Source organism: Medicago truncatula, chromosome 3, assembly GCF_003473485.1.
Source record: "Medicago truncatula cultivar Jemalong A17 chromosome 3, MtrunA17r5.0-ANR, whole genome shotgun sequence".
NCBI classification, from domain to species: Eukaryota; Viridiplantae; Streptophyta; class Magnoliopsida; order Fabales; family Fabaceae; genus Medicago; species Medicago truncatula.
This window is the reverse complement of record NC_053044.1, coordinates 33,353,411-33,379,303: the sequence shown is the minus strand read 5'-3', so window position 1 is coordinate 33,379,303 and position 25,893 is coordinate 33,353,411. Positions and strand designations below refer to the sequence as shown.

The following is a 25,893-nucleotide window of genomic DNA, read 5'->3' as shown; positions in this document are numbered from 1 at the left end:
CGTCTTTATCAACCGACATCCTCCAACACCATTTACATAGTAACAACAAGTTGAGCTCCCTCATACTCGTGACACCTAACCCTCCATCCTCCTTACTCCGACAAACAAAGTCCCAATTCCCTCAAAAAATCTTTTAAAAATAGATTCATACAAGATATTATAATTGTGGGGGCCTTGAAGAAGGAAAGAAAGTAAACCAAAAGAGAAAACATGACAAACTTCAGAAGGATCATACGTCCACCGAATGAAAGATTCTTGCTTTTTCAACTAGACAACCTCAAATTAATGCGTTCAAGGAGAGGGTCCCAAAACTTAACCGACGACAATCCCCTCCAATAGGAATATCTAAATACACAAAAGAGATACTACCAATCTTGCATTTCATAACTCGAGATGTCTCCTTCAACCACAAATCAGTAATACTCACGCCAGTTAACATACTTTTTTGAAAATTAACTTTTAAACTAGAAACTTCTTCAAATAATAAAATTAACTCGAGTTAATATTATTTTTATCACTTTCAATTCAATATATTTTATTTTACATTTATGATAATAGTGAATTCCCTATTCTTTAAAATGTCATTCAAAACTATTTTAGAATAGAGGGAGTATTAAACAAGAGTACTATCCAGAAACAAAATTCAAATGCCTAATATCTTCCATGTTGTTCACATATGGTTAATGTTAGTTAATTAAATCTAGGAAAAAATAATATATATTGGTGTTGAAAAATATCTATTTGTGTGGTAAATAAACATAGTAAAGAGAAAAAAAAAGGAAAAATAGAGAGAGAAGAAGGTCGGGAGGTGCAGGTTCGGGACCACGGGGACAAGAGAATCTGTGAAACGTGGCAGAATCACATGGCTATGGCCCTCTTTCTTTTCAGTACAACACCATCTGTCAGTTCCGTTTCTCTACCACCTTTCAATCTTTTCCATTTCAATTATCAAAATTAATATTCATATATTTTATGTAACAATACCAATAATATAAAAAGCATTAGAATATGGTTTTATTATATATTTCTTTGGCCATGAAAAAAGGGAAATGAAAATGACTAATTCGTGTTAGCGTTGGTGTTCGTCCTCAAACGTCACCGTCGGATGAAGACGCTACCCTTTTTGCTATTATGGGATGTCCCTTTTATACAGTTACACTAAACGGAAAACCTAATAACGTCCCTTTTACGTTTGTATTATATCATTTTTAATTAGCTTTAGAAGTAAAAAATAATTATGTATTGTGACTACACTAAAGATAAAAGGGAACTTCTACGGTACACTCGCAAATTGAGGTGTACCGGTACTCTTGCTTCCTAAATCTATAAATTAACAATTAATTTTATGAAATAAATAATTATTTGCCAGCATTTATATTTTAGAAAATATCATTTCATAAGAAAAACACATCATTCATTGTTTATACGAATCATAGTAAATTTTTGTCATATTATCATATAAAATAATCAAAGTTCTCTATTAAAAATTTAAAAAAAAATCAATTTTATTTTATTGACGCTTTTGGTGAATAAGATTTAATCATTATAATTATAAATGATAAAAAATAATATTTTTCTTCAAAAAACAACTCATTTAAACTATAAATTTAAAGGTTTTGTGTACCGGTGCACTCAAATATGTTAGGTGTACCGTAGAATTTGCCAATATTTTTATGGTAAATTATATCTTGAATTGCTTTAATTGGGGTTTATTATAGACAGATGTCTAAAAATCGTTTGAAATTCTAATAAAGATGGTAGAAATAAAGAATGTGTTGATCTCTTTATCTATACGGTTGAGAGTTAAATGATGACATGATATGTGTTGATAATAAAAACATGAGAAAATGAATACATATACTTCAAAATTTAATTCGTATAAATTTTTTAAGATGGCTGAATATTAATTTGGACAGATGATAGAAGTGGAAATTGAACTTTCAACTGTTTATAACTTCACTTTTGAGCTCTCTCACCCTAGTCAATTAACTTTTTATTACCTATTTGTCTTTGTTTTTGTCGAGTGAAAATTGATCAAGTCTTCATCTCAACATCAAATAAGAAAATATGTGATTTTTACCATGGAAGGCACCATTGACCATCATTAAAATTGTTGAAGAGTTCGGGAGAGGGCGAGAGTAAGAACAAGCCAATGAATTAGTATCATAATAGAGAGACATTATATCTTCACACAAAACCTTAAAACATGAGATATATAAGACACATTTATTATATATCACATATTTTACTCAAGATGCGCTATAAAATTTAATTACTCACACATCAAATCCAACAATCCATATTTAAGTGTGAGTTTCCATCTTCTATAACAAGATAAAAAATATGATACAATTTATGCTCTACCACTAAGTCAAATCAAGGCTCAGGAGTACACGGAAGGAATGTCCCAACAGTACTTCAAGACCACAAAAGAGTGAGACATTACATCTCCATCTCAAATCATAAAACAATAGATATACGTGTTAGTTCTCTTATATATCTAATAATTTATCCTCTCATTAAAAATATAAAATTTAACGACTCAAAATTCAAACCTAACAAAAATTTCAAACAATTTCTTAACTACAGATAAAACTTCGAACCCAACAAAAAGTTCAAATAATTTTTTAACTACAAATAATAGTGGACCACAAAATATAGTTCATGGTAGTATGGTTATGGTACTAGTATAATCACATATTTTATTAAATTTTAATGAATAGGATAATCTTCTCATATAATACTACTAGTATAATTACAAGAAAAAGTATTTCTTTACATCTGAAGTAACAAAAAAAGCAAACTGATAACGGCGTTACAAAGGACGTGCTCTGCTGGCATACCATTTCTTTCAGTAGAATGCTTGATGGATAGTGGGTCCCACGACGGATGGTCCTAAAATCAATGTTGACGTCTGAATCCCTTTCTTCGTTGATCTTCCCTCCACACACACACACCCTCTCTTTCTGTGGGCCCCACGTGGCAACTCAGCTCTCACTCTCCACCGACCATCTCGGATCTAGAGCGTGATATTTCACGCGCTGTTTTAACACGCCACCAATGGTACGGTCGCTGTAACTAACTGTTGCTAGCTTGTTGTTTGGATTATAGGTGTGAGTTTGGCGCGTGGTGACTAAAGTTGACCCTTGTTATAGCAATATGGGTTATTCTAACGTATGAAGACGACCACAAACACTTGCCATAGGCCACACCACCTTTGTGATCCACGGTGTATTTATTGAAATTACGATGAATCATCGTGATTTTTTTTAACTTATGTTGTAATTTTTTCTTCATAAAATTACGGAAACTATCAATCATCGTGATATTAAACATGTTTACTTATTACTTGTTTGTTTTGACGGTAGAGGTGTCAACGTGCGTCTTAGTGATTAACGATCACATATAAAGAGAAGTAGAGAATATGCAATTTTATGTTGATTTGACGGTAGAGGTGCCAATGTGCGTCTATGTGATTAACGACCGGAGATAAAGAGAAGTAGAAAACATAACTTTTTATGTTGATGCGGTTTTCTCCCACAATGTAGTTTTGTTGAACGCAACATCATACCAAAGATGTAAGTAATATCATAATTGGTTGTCAGAATTACGACACAAACATATGCTTATGAGCCATTTGATTTGACAGTGAAAGTATCAAATGTGCGTCTCAATGAGCACCGGTCTTGAAAAAACATAAGCGAAAAACTTAGCTTTTTAGGTTGAGGCATTTTTCTGCCACGATATCACTCAACGCAACCTTGTATCAAACATGTACTACCTCCGTTCCTTTTTAATTGTCACATTTTGATATTTTACACGAACCAAGACAATCAACAATTGATACTATTATTGATGCAATAAGTTATACTTTTACTATAATGATCTTATTCATTTAATATATTTCTCTCTCCACAATAAATAACTAAGGATAATATTGGTAAAACAACATTTTTTTTTTTTTTTGAAGGAAACATTTAATGTTGCATTGAACTTTGAAAGTGACAATTAAATATGAACAAATTTTTTCTCCAAAAGTGACACTTAAAAATGAACGAGAATAATTAGTATCATAATTGTTTGTCAGAATCATGGTGTTACCGTAATTTTTCTCAAAAAGCTGCTATTTGTATTTTTTTGTGTAATTTTGACGACTTGTTATGATATTAAATATACACTTGTTATGATATTAAATATACACTTAAAACTTGAGTGTTATCTCTTTAAGAATCCTTAGGGGAATCTTTAGATTTTTTTTTTATGGAGTGAGTCACGAGGGTTGAGTTATAATAGTACTGGTTGCAATTTTCCATCTGAAAATCTTATCAGCTAATTTGGATATTTGCTTTTGTTATTTAAAACCATAATAATCATTTCCAAAATTATAATAGTCAAATTTGTAACTAATATACTTCATGGATTTCCCTTAAAAGAATATACTTCATGAATTTATATAACATTTTACTGTATAATTAAGCTCCTGTTTTCTTTTAAAATTTGTGGCAGCAAATATAACATAAGTAGAAATAACTTTTTAAAAGCAAAGAAAGGGCATACTAAAATAAACAAGCCTTAGTGGGGAGAAAAAAAGGAAGTGGAATTTTAAGATGGATGAATAAATGCTAAAGTTACAATTATGTCATTTCATTTATTAGAGAGCATTTGTTTCATTAAACAAATGGCTTCCATCTATCTTTCTTTTTTGGGATTGAATATCTCTTTCTTTATCTAATGTACTATTAGTAGAAATAAAGGATGATTTTGGATATGAATTTAATTTTGGATTCCTTATAACATGGTTAATTGACCCTCTTATATGATATCTTTGCAACATTATATAAATAAAGATTTAGAAACAATTTTTTATATACATGAAATCACATTCTTACTTTATTTTAAATTTCGCCAATCAATCAAGTGTAATTTTATTTTCATACATTTTACAAAATCAACCTCATTTTTAAAAAAACTTACATCCAGTTCTATCTTATTGTTCAAGATCATGAGATTCTTCCAATCACATCTTTGATACAATTGTCATAAGTCATAACACATTTAGAAGGGTGGAGCATAAATACGGCATTCCACTTTGCTTGATATAGCAATATGGATTCTAAAATTCTCTCTTGAAAAGGATTAGTCTTCACTTGCAAGATAAAATAACGTTTACAACTGTTAAGTTGATATTTTCTTTTAAGTGCAATTCTCATCCATATAATCATACTAATAATTAGATTAGATCATCTGTGAAAAAACAAGAGGCAACACTCACCACAGCATCCCCACAAACGGCGTCGGTATTGCTCAAAAAGTAAGGAGACATTGAACAATGGACATAGTTGAACCAAAAAATAATAAGTGAGGGGACATTATCAAGAGTTTAATTTTTCAAGTCAAATATAAATGATGGGAAACAATCAAATATGTTTTTTTTTCATCTCCCTTTCATCAAGTAGTATAACACAAGATTTTGGGAGATAAATAACTCACTTAGTTTTTTTTTTTTTTTTTTTGAGCAAAATAACTCACTTAGTTGAACTAATGGATTAAAAGAGTTAAATGTATAACACAATTAACGATTAATATACTAATATTTATTATTAAAAAAGGTATAACACTAGTTTTAGTAAAAAAAAATACTACATCATGAGTTGAGATTTTCTTCATTTCTTAAAAAATGAAATCTTCATTATTTATGTTTTCATGTGTAATATATTTAGGCTTAATTACACTTTTGATCCTCGTATTTTGGCCTACTCACGAAACTGGTCCTGCCCTTTTAAAACAGAACAAAACGGTCTTTCAATTATCATTTTTGTTGCATTTTTCGTCCCACCTCCTATTTTCAAACTCCAGAAACGCAGAGAAATGACAATTTTAGACGGTTTTAGACCTACCTCTATGCTCAACCATGAAATCAACAAAGAATACAGCATGTGGGTAGAAGGAATCTATTCTATTCAGCATACTAACCAAAAAAACCCTAATTTGAAACATATCTTAGAAATTAGGGTTTTTTTGGTTAGTGTGTTGAATAAAGTGGATTCTTTGTACCCACATGCTTTATTCCTTGTTTATTTCATGGTTGAGCATATGAGGTATGTCTAAAACTGTCATTTCTCTGCATTTTTGAAGAATAAAATGGGGGGGGGGGGGGGGGGGTAAGACGAAAAATGCAACAAAAATGATACTTGAAGGACCGTTTTGTTCTGTTTTAAAAGGGCAGGACCAGTTTTGTGAGTATGCCAAAACACGATGACCAAAAGTGTAATTAAGCCATATATTTAATAGATGCCATTAATTTTGAGATATTACATATGTTTCGAACTAAGCCGAGACCAGACACAAGACAAACTTCAGCTAGGGAAGGTACACACCAAGGTGCTACATCATTTGACCAAAAAAGAGCGCTACACCGCTAATAATACTAGCGTACTTTAACCCACTTAGACTGGTTTGGTAGTATTGATTTGAGACTTGTGAGTGTACTTCTTCTCAATGTTACAAATTCGATTTTCCCCGGAGTCAATTTGGACGGATTAATTTAGTTTTTTCAAAAAAAAAAAATACTAGCATACTTTTCCATCAATCAATCACCACATGATCTACATCACGCAAAAATCGATTTGTAGATCACACAAAAATATTTCAACGACTTCAATGAAATTTACTTTGATTATCTTAAATTCCCGCTTATAAAATGTTAGTTGCAACATAAGAAAGATAGATTTCTATTTTAATAAAAATCTCACTCTACTCAATCATCAATATTTGTCCAAACAACACTTTTTACTCTATATCGTACCGTTGAACATCGATGACCACCTCAACGAACTCCAAATCAAATTTTTATATCCAAAAACATATTATTGTTGATTTCAACCTTAATTTCTAAATTTCATTCTAATTTCTCATCCTAATACGATTTTTTTAGGGGTAAAGTGATTGCTGTGGTTACTAGTACAACACTAATGCTAATTGTACTAATCTCAACGGTAAAGCCCCAAACTAAAGAGAAATGATATTTGTACAACTACTTTGTGATAATTTTTAGACAACTTTTTCTCTCATACTTACATTATATTTTTACCCTCTCTCTTTCTTTTTCTCTCTCCATTATTTTTGACCAATGAAAAGAGAGAAAAAGAAGATTTTCAAATAGGTTGTACCAAATAATTGTTCAAATATCATTCCTCCAAACCAAATGTAAAAAGTGTGAGCAAGAATTGGAAACCACGCGCTATCAGAACGCGCGTGAATGGGCCAGGACAGAGGTGGAGCCCATGATCATTCTCGGTCCCCAAGACCCTCAATTGATGAAATGTACGGCCACCTGATATTTCTAGTGTTGTATGGTTTCTGTGCTATGCACAAGCTGTACACTATCATGGGCATCTTTTCTTCCTTCACATTACGGTACTGTCACGCCCCTCTCTCTCCTTTTAAATTAAGCATATGTTTGCTTTGTGTTAATTTGTTTTAAATAAGTTAATTTAATATTTATGAGCTTAACTCAATTGATAGAGACAATGTATAATATTTATAAGGTTGAATTTCAAACTCCAACCACAAAAAAAAAGATTGATTTAGATCAAAAGCTGTTTAAAATGAGTTGGAGATAAAGTAATTTAATATGTAAAGTTGAGTATTTAAATCAATTATAAAATTAAAAACCTTAATTTTTAAACTTTTTTGAGTCAATTAATTTTAACAACAAAATCAAAGGAATCAAATGTATTAGAATCAATTCTAAATTCTTAAAATCAATTTTGATCTTTTAAAAGTTAAATCAAATATACGCTAATCAAAAGAAAATGAGATGAATATTAATAACCAATATCGTAATAACCAAAAAAAGTTATACACTAAACCTTTTCCTTTTTCATTCTTCATTTTCCTTTTATTTACACCACCACGCAAAATTTACTCACCCCCACACTCTACTACTAAAATTTCCCTAATGTAAAACTTTTATCTAATTAATTTCTCTCCCCACAATTATCAACAACCTTTTTATTTTAGCAAAAAAGCATACACCAAAAACAGAAAAGAAACTAGTTGAAAAAAATTCCATTATTATTATGGTTTCCGTTCTTCCTTATCTTTTTCATTTTCAATCTCCTCTCTCTCTCTTCCTCCTTTCTCTTGTCTCAACCCCTTTTCTCCCATTCTTCTAAACTTCAAACCATAAACTCAAAAAACCCCATTTTGCTATGACCCAACTCAAATTCTAAATCAAAATCTATTCACTTCACCAATTTAATCAACAAATTATAGAAAGAAAAAAAAAATGAAGAGAGAACACCAAGAAAGTTTTGGTGGGGGTGTGATTAGCAACAACAACAAAACAAACACCAACCACCTTAACAGCAGCAAAAACATCAACTTTGGTGAATGTTCATCAATGCAAAACACAAACACAAAACAAAACATGTGGAGAGAAGAAAAAGAAACCAACGGTGGTGGAATGGACGAGTTGTTAGCAGCATTAGGTTACAAGGTTCGCTCTTCCGACATGGCTGATGTAGCTCAAAAGCTTGAACAGCTTGAGATGGTTATGGGTAGTGCTCAAGAAGAAGGTATCAATCATCTTTCTTCTGATACTGTTCACTATGACCCAACCGATCTATATTCATGGGTTCAAACCATGCTCACTGAACTCAACCCTGATTCTTCTCAAATCAACGACCCTTTGGCTTCTTTGGGTTCTTCTTCTGAAATCCTCAACAACACTTTCAATGATGATTCTGAGTATGATCTTAGCGCTATTCCTGGAATGGCAGCATACCCACCTCAAGAAGAAAACACAGCTGCTAAACGAATGAAGACTTGGTCTGAACCAGAATCTGAACCGGCGGTAGTGATGTCACCACCGCCGGCGGTGGAAAATACAAGACCGGTGGTTCTTGTTGACACACAAGAAACTGGTGTTCGTCTTGTTCATACTTTAATGGCTTGTGCAGAAGCGATTCAGCAAAAGAATCTGAAACTTGCAGAAGCGCTTGTGAAGCATATAAGCTTATTAGCTTCGTTACAAACCGGTGCGATGAGAAAAGTTGCTTCCTATTTCGCACAAGCACTTGCAAGAAGAATCTACGGTAACCCAGAAGAAACAATCGATTCATCATTCTCAGAAATTCTTCACATGCACTTCTATGAATCTTCACCTTATCTCAAATTCGCTCATTTCACTGCTAATCAAGCTATTCTCGAAGCTTTCGCCGGTGCCGGAAGAGTTCATGTTATAGATTTTGGTCTTAAACAAGGGATGCAATGGCCTGCGCTTATGCAAGCGCTGGCATTACGTCCTGGCGGTCCTCCTACGTTCCGGTTAACCGGCATCGGACCGCCGCAGGCGGACAATACTGATGCTTTGCAACAAGTTGGCTGGAAATTAGCTCAGCTTGCTCAGACAATCGGTGTTCAGTTCGAATTTCGTGGATTTGTTTGTAACAGTATTGCGGATCTTGACCCGAATATGCTTGAGATCCGACCCGGTGAAGCTGTTGCTGTTAACTCCGTTTTCGAGCTTCATACCATGTTAGCTCGACCCGGTTCAGTTGAGAAAGTTCTCAACACTGTTAAGAAGATAAACCCTAAAATCGTAACAATCGTTGAGCAAGAAGCGAATCATAACGGACCGGTTTTCGTAGACCGGTTTACCGAAGCTTTACATTATTACTCAAGCTTATTCGATTCACTGGAGGGTTCGAATTCGAGTTCGAATAATTCCAACTCGAACTCGACCGGGTTGGGTTCACCGAGTCAGGATTTGTTGATGTCAGAGATTTATTTGGGAAAGCAAATATGTAACGTGGTGGCTTATGAAGGAGTGGACCGAGTTGAAAGACATGAGACTTTGACTCAATGGCGGTCTAGGATGGGTTCAGCTGGGTTCGAACCGGTTCATTTGGGTTCAAATGCGTTTAAACAAGCTAGTACTTTGTTAGCTTTGTTTGCTGGTGGTGATGGTTATAGGGTTGAGGAAAATAATGGATGTCTTATGTTAGGGTGGCATACAAGGTCACTCATTGCTACTTCTGCTTGGAAGCTTCCACAAAATGAGTCCAAGTGAGTTAACTCAGGGTACCCTTAAGTCTAGGGTAAGTTGATGGGTTAATTATGAAAATATGACCAATTAGGGTGGTGGATTAGTTGAAAATTTCATGTTGATGAGTGAAAAGTGAGTGAGGCAAGGGATGAGATAAATAAAGGGTAAAAAAAAAAAAAGTAAAAACAATCAAATTCTGTCTGTAATTTGTAATTGTAATGTTAATTTCGATTTTATTTTATTTTAGTGTTTTTTATTTTTTTTGCTTTAAGTTAAATAATTTTTTTAATTCTTGAGCTTGATGGATCTACTTTATTTTTGAATATTTTTTTTTTTTTTTTGCTTAATCTTGTATTAACTTTAATTAAATTGTCTACTGCCATGTGATAGACGGTGCTGCCTTACGACTTTAATGTTTAATTATAGGGTTGGCAGGGTCCATGCAGGGAAATTATGTGTTCTTGTTAATTCCGTTTTTTAATGATATAAATGAATGAATGAAAGGTGTATAATGTAAAGTTTAATCACATCGAGGCAAGATTCTTGATGCTCCCACTAATTTTAAATGTTCAACTCTTTGTTTAATGGTTTCTATGCATTATTTGCTGATGAAGTGAAGAATATAAAAATATTTTGATTTGGAAATGACAGTGATTTGATGATTCTTTTGTTCTTAAATTTCTATGAAATTTGATTTTTTTCATTAGAGCACATAATATGCTTATCAAAGATACTCAGATTTCAAAAACACTTCATACCAATAATAAGACAGAGAAGTAAATTTTTCTATCTACTATGACCAATGAAAATAATTTACCATTCAAGGTTTTTACCAAATGAATTTATCATAGTAAATTTGGATTTCACTTAGGTGAGGTCAAAATGGTTATGCTTGAAAGCAACAAATAAACTAATGTAAGTTATCAAATTATGAAGTGTCATTGTTAATTTCCATCAAATCAATTCATGCTACAAGGGTAAAAAAAATCCTATTAATCATCCACAGACAGTTTGACAAGTTCTTTTGATATTGTTTTTAAATATTTACCTATTTCATCAAATGTCAAAGTTACTGAGAATTGATCATATGTAGAAAGAGACATGCACTTAGAAAGTAAGCGACTGTTCAGGGACTAATCCAAGCTCTTAAAAGGGGTCTTAATATATAGTACTGTAAATGCATTTTTTTTTTTATATTAAAAATAGTACTTCAAATGAATAGGTGGTTGCAGCCCCTTTCTTTGTAGGGTGGTGTTCATGATTGAAGGGTACACAAAATAGGACCAAACTGAATTTTGGTTCAATGGCTGTGCAGGTTACTGCATGTTTGCAGCCTTAGCTGAAAATCTAAACTACATCTAGACCTCTCAAACTCCATCGTTGATAAATGATTAATGTTGCATTCTCTGTGTTTACCACACAAATCACAAGATCACGTGTAAGAGCTGGCAAATAAGGATTCACCAATGATGTATAGACTAAAAAATCTTGAGAATCAAAGTTAAAGATAGTTTATAAACAGAGACACGCACTCTTATCTAAAACCTTAAGATAATGAGTTTATGAATCTCCTCTTATATATCTAACGTTTTCTTTATTTTTAGTCGATGTGAGATATAATCACTAACACTTGATTTCCAACAAAATCTTTTCTAAAAGTACAAAACAAAATCTCAAAATAAACAATACAACACAAACACAATTATGTGAACTTGAGGCCGAAATCATTTATATCCACAATAACAATAATTACAATAGTTGCCTCAAGAAAATTACAATAGAAAATAATGAGAGTTCAAAATTAAAAAATAAAATTATGACAAATATCACTCTTTTTCGATGTTTTTTCTTCCTCTTTTGAACAGAGTGAATTTCACGTTCATTTTCTGTTTAGTAAGTTGTAATTAAAGTGTGGTACAAGGAACCCACTTAGTAGTTATTGTCATCATGGACTTTTGAATCATATAGATCAATTTAAGTAGTAACTTTTATAGTTGAAAAATAAATAAATAATTTAGTCTTAGATTTTTCAAAATATAACTAGAATTAATACTCCCATACATGCAAGCAGTTTAATACAAATTTGTGATAACTTTACAATTAATATCATTCACTTTGTAGACCTTTGTGGACATGATTAAAGTAAGTAGATCCCTAACTTGGAAGTGCTGCTTGATAAAGCTTGTCCAATCTAATACAAAAACAGTTTAATTAGAAGTGTATAAACTAAAAGTGTTAAAAAGTAACCTCTTTTAATGTAACATAAGTACATCTTTATCTTTCAAAGATTCAACATCTAAATCTTAATCTAAGCCATCATTACCATTGAATATGCACTTAATTATACATGTAGAAACACTTTAATTAATTTTATAACTACAACATTTATAGGCTTTACCATTATCACTGAATTTGCTAAACCATTGAGCATCTAATTTAGTCCCTGTATATATATTAGTATACATCTGCCATATTCTCTCAAGATTTGGTCTACAACATGCTATTGGTTATCTTTTATGGGATTCCTACATTGCTTAAGGTGTCAATTAAGTTTGAAGGCACAAGATCACATGGTAATGCACATGGTCGGGCCAATATGGTTTCTTAATTAGGACGGATATTCGTGTGTAAAGATTTTTATTTTAGGAAAATTGCTATTATTTGAAGCATAATAATATATATATATATATATATATATATATACAGCATTTTTATTTCAATAACATTACACTATTTGTTTGTGCAAAATTATTACAATGAACCCATCTTTCATGCAAATGGGTGTATGAAGAAAAAAAAAAAATACCAAAGTGCGGGACATACTACTATGCAAGACACTAAAGTACAATTAAGAGGTAATATTGTAAACTAAATCGTAGTAGTATACTATATATTGCTTGTAACCCTAAATCACCACAGTAATAGAAACAAAACTATAGCTGCTCTACAATCGTATAAGTAGGCACAATTGATCGAATTGCGTTAACAAATATCGTGTGTCTATTGTCTTTTATTTTTGTTATTAGTTGTTGCTCTAACATAATGTAACAAATTAATATTTTTTGAGGATGTAACAAATTAATGTATCATCCATTACGAATTTTGACATTTATCTTGAGTTTTATCTTTTGAAGAAACATATTTATCTTGAGTTCATTAGAGGTTTAATAGAAAACAGAAGGACAAGGATTTTTTTAATCATGTAGTTAGGACAAAAAAAGATACATTATTTTGTTAATTTTACTGTTAAATTAATAATTGCATCTAGTTGTTTACCTTGTTCCAAACCAAGCATCTATTTCTACTATCATTGTGATTGAAAAACTTCCAAATTACACTATACACTTAAACCAATAAGGGAAAGTTTGTTTTAGTAACCTTGACTAATGGGTTTGATATGATATACAGCTTGATACATTGCCCTTCAATCATTTTTTTTTTCAAAATATTGTGACTTTTAAAAAGTTGATGTTGCGGATAAAACTTAAAAGTAACTTTACCTTTGCAAAAAAAATAAATTACTCCAGGACAAAATATTTTTTCAAAATATATTATTTTTTTTAATAAAAAAAGTAAGGGTTATGCTAACTAATTTTTTCAGGATACTGATTAAAGACTTTAAATGATAAGTTTTTATAAAAATATGTATATTCAATGCATTTGAATTTGAAGTGTTTGATTTTTAAAGTATAATTTTAAAATTTATGATTATTAAACAATATCCCGTGAAACACACAATTCACTCGTTGGGTCTATTACTATGTTGTTTTATGAAAATATATAGTTATAAGGAAAATGCTAATTTGTGCCCTAAGGACACAAGATAAAAATATAAAAGTGGAATTAAAAAATAAATGTTGCATTGAAATTTTTTTAAGATTATGAATACATAATTTTCAAGATCAAATTTCTATATTTAGTTTATTATCTTGTGCATTTAGGACAAAAGTTAGCAATACCCTAGTTATAATTAGTTTCGAGCTGAATATCAAGTCAAATAAATGTAGGTTCTCGTTAACTATTGCTTCGGAGGCATTAGTTAAGGTGCTAAAAATAAAAAGAAAAGTCAAATTTTACATTAAAAAGAACACTTTTTTAACTTTTAAAAAGTAAAATACACAATTTCCAAGACAATGTTTCTTTTTATTACTCCCTCCGTCCCGCAATAAATGACCTGTTTGAAAATGTGCAATTTTGACCTAACTTACTTTGACCATATTTTTCTACTAATATACAAAGATAAATAATATCATATAAGATGTCGTTAGATTCGTCTCGATGAGTATTTTCAAAATATCAAATTTTCATAATTTTTTCCAATATATTATTTAAGATATTTAAACTCAAAATTATGCATTGGTATGCGTAATTGGGTTAACTGTGTCACTTATTAAGGGACGAAGGGAGTAATATCATCATTATTGTTATGAAGAATTAAAAAACAATAACACCTTGGAGTAACTATAATGTAATGTTACTAAGGTGGATATACGTAGAGAGAAACAAGGCTGGTTGCTATGAATGTATGATGCTGCATATATACTGACAGTGATGGGCATCAAAGTAGAAGGTTGTTGGTGATGTTTATCCTACTAATTAATTACTACTTAATTGCTTAATATATAGGTAGGTGACAGCTAATCTAAAGCTATTTCTCATTAACACCAAGGCTTGCTATGATCTCTTTCATTGTATATTTCAATGTCTTGGCATGAATAAGCAAAATGATATTCCAAGTTATGTGTATTGATTATTTAAAAAAAAAAACACAAAAGTTATGTGTATTGATTAAAATAGTTTTTTCATTTTGTGAATTACTAATTACATCACTAAACTTTAACTCATATTATTTATCCGAAAACATATCTAACAAAGGTATAATGAATGAAGGAGAAGCGTTGGATCTTAAAATTGTTAGAATATATGAGAGAAGTTTATTGCTTTTACATTTATACGAATCGTGATGATAACATTAAAAAAGTTTTCACGACATGTAGCATTTTTTCATTATATTATACAAGTTTATCAAAATAGTTAATTTGTATTTACCAAATCATGAAATATAATTTGTCAAAAAAAAATCATGTAATTTAAGAACTTTTCACCATGTTTCCATATGTGATGCATAAACTAGCTAGCTAGTACTTGATAAAACCCTAACTAGCAAGTAAATTAAACCTAACCAACATTACTTTTCAAATACATAACATAATCTCTGATTTTAAGCAAACTTCAACAGATATACATGTAGAAACAATAGAAATAAGCATGGCTATTCTTTGTCATTTATTTTCTTTTTCTTTTTACATTATGGACACACGGGTGGCTTATAATGACTGCCCTTTATTGGTTACTTGAGATGAATGATCATCATCTAGTGTTGTGGGGATATATATATATAGCTATATAGGAACTAGCTACCTATAAAGGGAATAAACAAATTCAAAGGGGCATTACCAACTTAAATGCTTCATATCGCAAATCTTTGCCACTTGTATGGTGTCAATTACATTCGAATCAATTTGATGTATGAATTCATTTGCCAATCTAAGCTAAAATAAAAGCTTAGGTAGATGCTTTCTTAGTCAAATTCTTAGCCAAATATCTCAAATTCTATCAACAATAAATTTATTAATACATCTTCTCTGAAAAGTAGTTACTAATTAAATGGTAAGATGACTAATAGCTTATAAGAAATCCTCCTTAATATTTATTAAATTTTATCAAAAAAATTTAGGTGGTGGCCAAGATTTGAACCTCAAACCTTACATATATTATGTATTGTTTCTATCAACTGAGTTAAACTCACGAATATAAATTTTATCAAACTTATGCACGTATCATACCATTCTAATATTTTTACATATCATTTAATTTTCAGGAAATTAACTATATATTAATTTGTGCCAACTTTACACGTAATTAGTCCATCTTTATGGTTTTGGTACTCTCATGCTGAAACATACAAATTTTCTGTCAAGATAAACCAATATTAACCATAATTTAATCCTATATGTATGATTTTCAAAGTTAGATGGGTCCATATTAATTTGCAGGGCATGTAGCAGCAGGTCAGCATACGAGACTAGATGACTGGTGGTGTGGATAAACATTCCACCAAACTGCTATGATATCAAGATTAATGATTTAATAATTAATATTAAATATTACTTGAAAAGTTGAATTAACAACTGAAAATTAGAATTCCTAAAAAAATAATATTGAAAATTAGAATATAAAAACAAAATATTGACTCTAATTAATTTGTTTCTAAGTGCTCCGGACGTCAAAATTAAAAGTTAATTCTATTTTTTATTATTGGTGATATTTTAACTTTTTTAATTATTTTGTGAGAAAATTCAGCGCGATGTAAACTAGGTACGTCAGTCCCCATGAACTTAACTCAACCATTCGTGTCTCATTTTTGCCCGCAACACAACCAACCCGTTTAAAACAGAGGGGATAAGGCAAATCGACTTAATTATTTGTATTGAACCCCCATTTCGCCCGACCAAATGACAACATAAAATATAATCGAGGCGATAAAAAAATAATTAGAAAAGAAAATGATTTTCAAAATTGGTTTGACGTGTCAAACCATCCACTCCTTCCTCGTCCTATTTTCAACATATTAATGAAATGAACCAACCTAAACGATATAGTTTAAACCTCAATTCAATCCGTCTAAAATAAAGAATTGACCAAAAGAACTCAATCAATGTTTACTATTATAGGATCTCAAGGTATAGACTCGATCTTTAAGCACTCGACCTTAGGGTCACAATCAATGAAAACCAGTCTCAGCAAACAAATTTACTGGTGTTGGGCTCATGAAATGGACAAGGGGTTTGCCTCACTATGACACTCTCCATCATCAAGCACTGCTTTTTTCTACCTTAGAGAAAACATAGGGGCCCTCCAAGCATGAGAAAAGGTTTTCTTGCATCTCCCACTTTGAAGTGCACAAGGGCCCTTTTCAACCAACCACTTCTAAGTTTTCCCTTTTCCCATGAGTACTAGTAAAATCAACTATCACATAATTCTCCACTACTTACCTGCTGAAACTATATAAATCTTAATTATCCATCATATCAAATCATCCATAACATAATAATAAAGCTTAATTATAATTATTATTCGACACTTCTAGTTTACACGATGTGTAGTTTTAATCCCTCTATTTTTTAGAGCGACTTTAATTAATCTTTTAAGCTTGTGATTGTTTTAATTAAGTCTCTTTATCATATTTCATTTGTTTAAAACCCTCTTATTTTGATCACTTGTAAAATTCACAATTTGAATTTACTAAATTACTTTAAACATTGTCCCTATTTTTTTTATATTTTTTTTTACTTTAAACATTACTTTACTTAAAATTCATCAATTAAAATATCAAATTTAACTGAAAATAAAAAATATTAAACTTTATTTTCTTGAAACCCTAATCTCGAATTCTATAAAATCTTCAAAAAAAAAATAAAAATTCAATGTCTTACTTTTTAACTTTTAGTTTTATTTTATTTTATATTTCAAATATGTCCTCCAAATCTCAAATTTTTTATTAAAAAGTGAATCTTTAACGGATTTATGTGAAATACAACTGATGGAGGGTCTATATTTCATTCATTTTTATAATAAAGAGATTGATATCACCCCAAAAATATACTAACAAATATTAAAAATTAACATACTAATATTGTCTGTTTAAAAATGTTATAAAAAAATTGCTCAAAACAAACTAGAAGACCGATTACACATAACTCAAACTATATGGATCAAAGTGTAATTAAACCTAATAATATTATATTAAAAATCTCTCATAAAAGAAAATATTATATTAAAAAGCAAAGTAAAAAGAAGAAGAAAAGTAGGATCGTTTTTGCTTTGAAAGGCCATTGTCAAAGCCTATAGAACTCATCCACTACTAATGAAAAGTTTTTCTTCATCCAATTAACCTCTTTCTTTCACCACACAAAACAATATGATAGGAAAGACAATAATTTGTGATTTTTTTTTTTGACCCTTTGATTTTATTTATTGCAGTGCAGCTGATCCGTCAATAGAATATACACTAGTGTTGCCTATAAAGTTATAAGTTATTATCTCTATATCAATTCAATGGCTTATGCATACCTTAAAAAGTTCCATTGATATAATGGAATTGACCCTTCCACTTGAATTTCTTGAATTGACCTTCTACCCTTTGGATAGTCATTTGTTTGTTCATTTATTTTTTATTCAATGTTCTTTGAACCTTTACTATTTCTATATCTATCAAATTTAGGTTGTATGTATGTCACAAGTAGGCAACTCATCATCAAAAATTTAAATTTAAGCTTTCTTCTTTGAATTGAAAGGTTGTTAGTAGATTCTCGATAAGCGGAGATAATTAATCCATTAATCTGCTTTATCTAAATTTTAATTAGAAATGATATAAAAGATAAACCTTGCAACATATGTCTAATTTATAAACATGCATAAACATATGCTCTATGATTGGAGTGCTTATACGTAAAAGTTGGCATACACGTTTAATAACATGTGAATTTGACAATTACAATTGTTGAACTATAAAATTATCTACATGATCATGATGAATATTTTCGATGATCGAAATATTCTTGGAAAAAACGTGGTGTTATTGAATAATTATAAACTATGCATGATTTACTCATTTAATTATTTTCTTAAAGTTTGGTTTTGAAATGTTCTTGACTCACATTAAGTTTTGCATCCGACGATGGTTAAATTTTTTTTTAGGAAGACTATGGGTTAGAATTTTGCGTGATTATTTTTCCTCACCTTGGTTCGAAAAAACACAAAGATATTTATGTTCAAATATTTTTGTCTCAATGAAAGGTTGGTTGATTTTTTTCATTGTTTTATGTTTGTGTAGATATGTTTAACAAATCAAACAGACACAGATTCGATAAGGAGACAATGACCACAAGTGCACATGCAAATATGGAAGCCATGACCATGAGTGCACGGGGAAGGAGACCATGACCATGACCATGAGTTCATGGCAAGGAAAGCCCAATTTGTTCAGGGTTTGGATCGATGTCACGTTAGAAGATCTAAAGGATCAACTTGATCAAATCAACAAACGACTCAACCACAGAGACACAAGGAGGATGGAAGACGTTGGGTATCAACGTCCATCGATCGACCCAGTCAGGAGATTGCAGTTCAGTTGAATGATGCTCACCAACAACGACGACATGAGGAGCATGTTCTTGATATTTGGTCAGCACAACATGTTTGTGACGATCGAGATGGATACTTCGTTGCTGAGATCACTTGAAGAAATTCTCAAGAGTTTGATTCGGTCAGATGAAGATGTTTAGGTAGTATTATTATGTAGTGTCTTTATTTTGTTTGATTTTAGTTTAATTCATGGTAGTTTGCTGAAGATGTTGACATTGAAGTGTCTTATACTTAGCGTAAAAATTTGCAAGTCTCTTTGAAAACTCAAAAGAATGAAGAGAACACGTTTGTATTCTACCGAATCAACTATATAAGTTTTCACATCGAATTCCTTCGTATAATTTGAGTGTGACGAACAAGAATGCATTTATAAGATGTTGTTTTGAGTTTGATCATGCTCCTATGTCAATTGAAACTTGTCAGTTGGTAGGGAAATGAGATTAAGTTCAAAAAAATAGATTAGAATGCATTCATGCTTGTCACTATTCATCTTATATGAAGGAATTTGATGTGAGAACCTATATAGTTGATTCGGTAGAATACATGTGATGTGTTCTCTTCATTATTTTGAGTTTTCAAAAAGACTAACAAATTTTTACACTAAATATAAGACACTTCAATGCCAACATTTTCCGTAAACTTCCATGAATATAATTTAAACCCAACATGATGATGATCCAACATCTTTAGGGAGAATGTAATGTAATGCAAACAACACTTTGTTTATTTCCCGCTTTAAACGAAGTTGAAATTAAAACTAAATAAATTTTGTGTACTTGTGTATTTTTAAGTTATGATTTATTTTGGATCATGCTTTAAAAATTTAGCAAATGAATGTTTTTAGAAAATGTAGCGAATGTTTTAAAGAAAATTAACATAAATTATTGTGACTGAATAAATGTATAAAACATATTCTACAAAATGCACGATTATGGCTTAAAAAAATGACATCTATGTCAAGAATTGATGGTTTCTTAACTTACTAAAACAAACGCAAGTTAGCCCACGTTGGAGGTCAATGTGAGTTAACTCATGTTAGTATCCACGTGAATTAACCCACGTTGTTTATATCGAACGTGAGTTAACTCAAGTTAGGATATTTTAGAAAGTTGGAGTTGGTAATGATTAAAATAGAATGGAAAAAAAAAAAAAAAAAAATTCTTGGCGCAATTCTTCCAAATTTTCAAGGCAGCACATTTTGTATAGTCCGTTTGCCACATCCCAATCTTAGGATGGGCCCTACTAATGCCTATAGATCTAATCCTTAAATTGGTGGAAGAGGGTGCGGCTTTGCACACCCCCCTTTTTGCTACAAAAGTCCCCATCAGTTTTTTTTTTTCCTTCTTACAATTTTAACCTTAACCCATTCCATCTAGGCAAATTCTATGGTACACCCAACAATTTGAGTGTATTGGTACACCAAATTCTTAAATTAATAGTTAAATGAGTTATTTTTTGTAGGAAAAAAATATTTTCTATCACCTATAATTATAATAACTAAATCTTATTTACCAAAAACGTCAACACAATAAAATTTGATTTTTCTGAATTCATATTACTCATAATAGAGAATTTTGATTATTTTTTACAATAAAATGTAGAAAAATTTAGTATGATTTTTCTAAAAAATGAAATGATGTTTTTTCTTATAAAATGATATTTTCTAAAATATATATGTCAACAAACACTTATTTTCTTTCATAAAAAATGATAGTTAATTTATAAAAATTGTAAGCGAGAGTACCGGTACACCTTAATTTGCAGGTGTACCGTAGAAGTTCCCAATTATCTATCCATAAAACATCCCTTTTCCATTTTTTTTGACTTTTTTTTTCATTGTATCAGTTCAGTTCAAAAGTATTTATGTACAGATTTTAATGTGGTACACTGGTACTTGGTACCACGTGTAATAAATATTTTATCATGTGTACAACCATGTTTACAACTCTAGATTTATATTTTGTCACGTGCATTTATATGTTTACATTTTATCGTGTCCAATGAAATCACCATGTTATCTGAGTGGATTCTAGTTAGGGGAGAAACATGGATGATCAACTTAAAGTGAAATATTATTATCTTTTTCAACTTCTTTATCTGTATCCAACACGAAAAATATTATGTATATCGATCCTCTAAATTATAAGTTTAAATGAGTTTATATCTCACTTTTAAAAGTTAATTCGAAAGATAAAGATGCTTAAACACATATATACCTCAAACATCCTGAAAACCTTAACATAACTCCAATATCTAAAATCGTCAAATAACTCCTTAGATGATTCTATATCATAATCATCTAATAGAGGATATAAGGCTTGCTTGTTGATTGAAGTGAATGAATTCAAAAGTTGATTGATACGGAGGTTTATGGTTCTATTGCCTCCCACAACATATAGCATATATGAACTCGAATCCTCTATAACGGGTTCACCATAAAGTCGGTCGAAGAAGATCTAGGCCCTGTTTGGATAAACAACTTATCTAGATGCTTATAGCATTAAGGCTTATAACATTAGATCTTACATCATAAGCTCTTATACTTGATAAACTATTTATGCTTGGATATGTACACTAAAAAGTACTTACATAAATTGAAGTGTTTGGATGTGACATTACATAAGCAATTATCGAAATTTTAAATATTTTTAATTTAACAAAAAAATCAAAGAATTGAACCACAATTATCAAGATTTTTTTTGATAAAATTAATCAAGACGTAAAAAAAAAAATTATAATTATATATATCTATATAGTATAATCAATATTTGTCCTTAAAAAAATATCAATATTCATATAAGACAAAATTAATATTAGAGGTGTAAATAAACTTATCATATATATATATATATATATATATATATATATATATATATATATATATATATATATATATAGATATTAGTGTATAGTTTGTTACCAAAAAATAACAAGTTAAGTTTGTTTTTTTATTCAGTTTCATTTTGTTACGTAATAAAAAAATAATAAAAATCTTAGTTACGTGTGTTACTTTAGAAAGATAAGTATATAGCAATTTTGTTACTCATGATAACTAACATTATAATTAAAATATTCCTTAAAAAAAATTATAATTAAAATATATGTTTTGAAAAGGTGGATCCAGAGAGAATCGAAGGAGGTTACATAAATTCATAAGCTCCTTGTTAAGCCGGAGGGTAAGCTGAAATATGGGATAAGCAGCTTATGAAACTATGATAAGCTATATTTATTTATTTACCCAAACACCTTTAAAAAGGTTTATGGGAGTAGATAAGCCCACATAAGCTTAAAATAAGCCAATCCAAACGGGACCCTAATACATTTAAAAAAAAATCATAATAAGCTAATATGAGAAGAGACATAGGCCCCGTTTGGATTGGCTTATTTTGAGCTTATGTGGGCTTATCTACTCGCATAAGCCTTTTTGAAGGTGTTTGGGTAAATAAACAAAAACAGCTTATCATAGTTTCATAAGCTGCTTATGCCATATTTTAATAAGCCTAAATTTTCAGCTTACCTTCCGGCTTAACAAGGAGCTTATGAATTTATGTAACCTCCTTCGATTATCTCTGGATCCACTTTTTCAAAACATATATTTTAATTATAATTTTTTTTAAGGAATATTTTAATTATAATTTTAGTTATCTTTTGCGGTACATGAGTAACAAAATTGTTATATACTTATCTTACTAAAGTAACACACCTAACTAAGATTTTTTTTTTTTTGGTTACGTAACAAAATGAAACTGAATAAAAAAAACAAACTTAACTTATCTTTTTTTTTTTTAACAAACTGTACGCTAATATATATATATATATATAATTATAATTAATATATTATAATATTTTTTTTCTATGCCTTGATTAATTTCATAAAAAAAAATCTTGATAATTGTGGTTCAATTCTTTGATTTTTTTGTTAAATTAAAAATATTTAAAATTTCAATAATTGCTTATATAATGTCACATCCAAACACTTCAATTTATGTAAGTACTTTTTAGTGTACATATCCAAACATAAATAGCTTATCAAGTATAAGAACTTATGATGTAAGCTCTAATGTTATAAGCTCTAATGCTATAAACATCTATATAAGCTGTTTATCCAAACGGGGCCATAATCCCAAAATTTTATTCTTATCTTACTGCATTCTATGGTCCATATAAAACAAATTAGTTCTTTAACTCACAACCTTTCTTTAAAAAGTCAAGGCTACCTTTCAATGATGAGAATCCCATCCCCCTTTATGCTTTCAATTTATTCCAAACTTCACTTCATAAGCTACGGTTTAAAGGTAAAATTCTGTCATCGTAATCTTAACTTAGTTGGTAGAGACAATATATAATATGTGCAACATCCGGGGTTCAAACCTCGGTTAGCACAAAAAAAGGTAAAATTCAAAGTCAATACCAACACATGTTCCATGTGATACAAATTTCTAAATTAAGTACAAGTATCATTTGTATTAATAATGAAGAAGTGAAGAACATATACACTTCAATGCTAAGGCCACTATCATATAGTGTGACATTGAGCACAATTCAGAATACAAATGGAATTTTATAACCATGTAATCAATGGGATAAGATTTTCAAACTAAATGATTTGTTTAACCATTCTTTCCAGCCACTCTTGCTCTTTGGAGAAACCAGCTCTGATTGTGGCTCTTTGTTTGATTGGTTCACCTGCTTTTTGCATAGCACAAAATTCCTTGCTTCATAAGATCCTATGGGTTCCAATGCATTCAGAGCTATCCAAAATGTTTCACCAAATAGAATAACCTTTTAGTTTATAATTACAATTTACAAGGAGCCAAACTTTATTTTATGACATGAAATGGGTGCTTTTTGTTAGGAGATAAGAATCTGAATTATTTTTTAATAATTTGGTGGATTATTTTTTTTTTTGAATAAATAAATTTAGTAGGATTGATTTGGTTAAATTTGACTTTGAAGCGAAAGTAGTTTATGTTTGAACCGGATTCTAAGATGTGCAATCTATATAAGTAGTCTATAATAGATCAATTTTTAAAAATAACTTCAAATTTTAATGACGATCGATGTCCATCGAAAGTAGATGCTCATGATCCTCGCATCCTTATGGTTGTGGTGACGACTTAATTGATGCCAGTTCCACAAACACAAGAGAAAACAAATATAAGTTTCGTTTTGAGGCATGCATATTTGTTTTTCTTCGTTTTAATTGAATTGATACCAACCAGGTCATTGTCTCAACTGTGGAAACAAGGAGGACTACGATCTTCCATCTCTAGAAGATGACATTTTTAACTATTGGAATTTTGAATTATTTTTAAGTACTAATTTATGGTGAATCACCTATCAAAATAATACCTTAGAATGTGTCTATATTCTTAAACTTTTCACTAATAACAAGTTGATATAAAACTTGATATAAACATTCATCTTTTACAAAAATCATGTATGGCATGAGCCAATAAGTATAACAATTTTAATGTTGTCCACCATGAAACTTGACACATTCAATCATTAAACTTTATCTGTCCATAGCACACATACAATGGGGATCAACTTCATTTATCATTGGGAAACAACAAAGCACAAAAAAGAGATCAACATGGTGAAAATAGGCTGCAAGTGTAGCGAAATCATAAAATTACAACTAGACAAGGAAAAAAAAGAGGCTTGTATAGAATATAAACTTGTAATTAAAACATTTATCTTGGCTTAAAAACAATTTCCCAATGAAAAGACATGACAAAACAAACACAATCATCAAGGTGTGTAAAAAATTGGACTGGATTCCCAACTACGTATTACACGTAATAAACAATCTCCGGTAGTTTGAGATCAAACGACTCAAATTGCTCAAAAAGTTTAAACATTTTTTATCAAATTATTTAAATTAAACGGTTGAGATTGAAAAATGCAATGCAATTCAATTTAAAAAAAGAGTGCTACTTATGATGCACCAAAAAGAAAAGGAAATAACAAATTTCCAACAGGGTAAGCAACCATACCATCAAATCCAGCATTTGGATAATAAAGAAGGAAATCAGCAGCATTGAAACCAAGAAGAGGAAGCCTTCCTTGTCTTGCATAAGATTTAAGAGCAATATCAATGACCCCAGAAACAAGCTCTTTCTCATTCACAACAAACCTTATAGGACCCGAACTTCCCATGATGTTAATAGTGACCAAGAACTTATTAATTCTGCTTGTTTTTTGGTCTCCCCTATTCTTGTTCTTCTCAAAAACAATCTTTTTCATTGTGCTGTGTCTTTTTTCCTTTAACTAAATGATTTGAAGAAATAAAACACAATAAAATCATATGAAACTAATTTTGTTTAAGGGTCTAGGGCAAGGTAGCAATAGTACCAAACATTGTTGGAGAGTCCAAAAGAGGATGAAGATGGTTGTGAAGCAACGTGGAAGAACATGAAATGAATAGAAATACGCAACATTCAAGATAGAATTTGAAGTTTTGAAGAAGAAGAATAAGAATGCTTCTTCTTATATATTTATTTTATTTTTCTCAATACTCATATGTAATATTTATAGTTTAATTTATTTTCAAAAACTTTATTCTGCCTAATTTTGCATCGCTCACTAACCCACTTTATTCTATTTTTTTTCTTTACACTTTTCTTTTTGGT

At 30.4% G+C, this 25,893-nt stretch overlaps 2 protein-coding genes across 2 annotated transcripts; one reads left to right on the top strand and one right to left on the bottom strand.

Moving 5' to 3' along the window:
- Positions 1-8,057: 8,057 nt before the first annotated feature.
- On the top strand, positions 8,058-10,291 carry LOC25489240 (DELLA protein 1-like). The gene has a single exon (NM_001425021.1). It carries the CDS (start codon positions 8,291-8,293, stop codon positions 10,073-10,075), a length of 1,785 nt encoding a protein of 594 aa, NP_001411950.1. The 5' UTR covers positions 8,058-8,290; the 3' UTR covers positions 10,076-10,291.
- Positions 10,292-23,685: 13,394 nt separating this feature from the next.
- Positions 23,686-25,768, bottom strand: LOC25489238 (uncharacterized protein At4g22758). The gene is made up of 2 exons (XM_013605135.3): positions 25,258-25,768; positions 23,686-24,009 (listed from the first exon to the last, which is right to left on the bottom strand). Exons 1-2 carry the CDS (start codon positions 25,505-25,507, stop codon positions 23,834-23,836), a joined length of 426 nt encoding a protein of 141 aa, XP_013460589.1. The 5' UTR covers positions 25,508-25,768; the 3' UTR covers positions 23,686-23,833.
- Between the last annotated feature and the right edge of the window lie 125 nt (positions 25,769-25,893).

Bases quoted from the DNA above. Each gene is read 5' to 3' on its own strand.
- LOC25489240 (NM_001425021.1), top strand. From the start codon at position 8,291: ATGAAGAGAGAACACCAAGAAAGTTTTGGTGGGGGTGTGATTAGCAAC.
- LOC25489238 (XM_013605135.3), bottom strand. From the start codon at position 25,507: ATGAAAAAGATTGTTTTTGAGAAGAACAAGAATAGGGGAGACCAAAAA. The intron at 24,010-25,257 runs GTATGGTTGCTT...CATTTTGGATAG, and splicing joins TCCAAATGCTGGATTTGATG to CTCTGAATGCATTGGAACCC.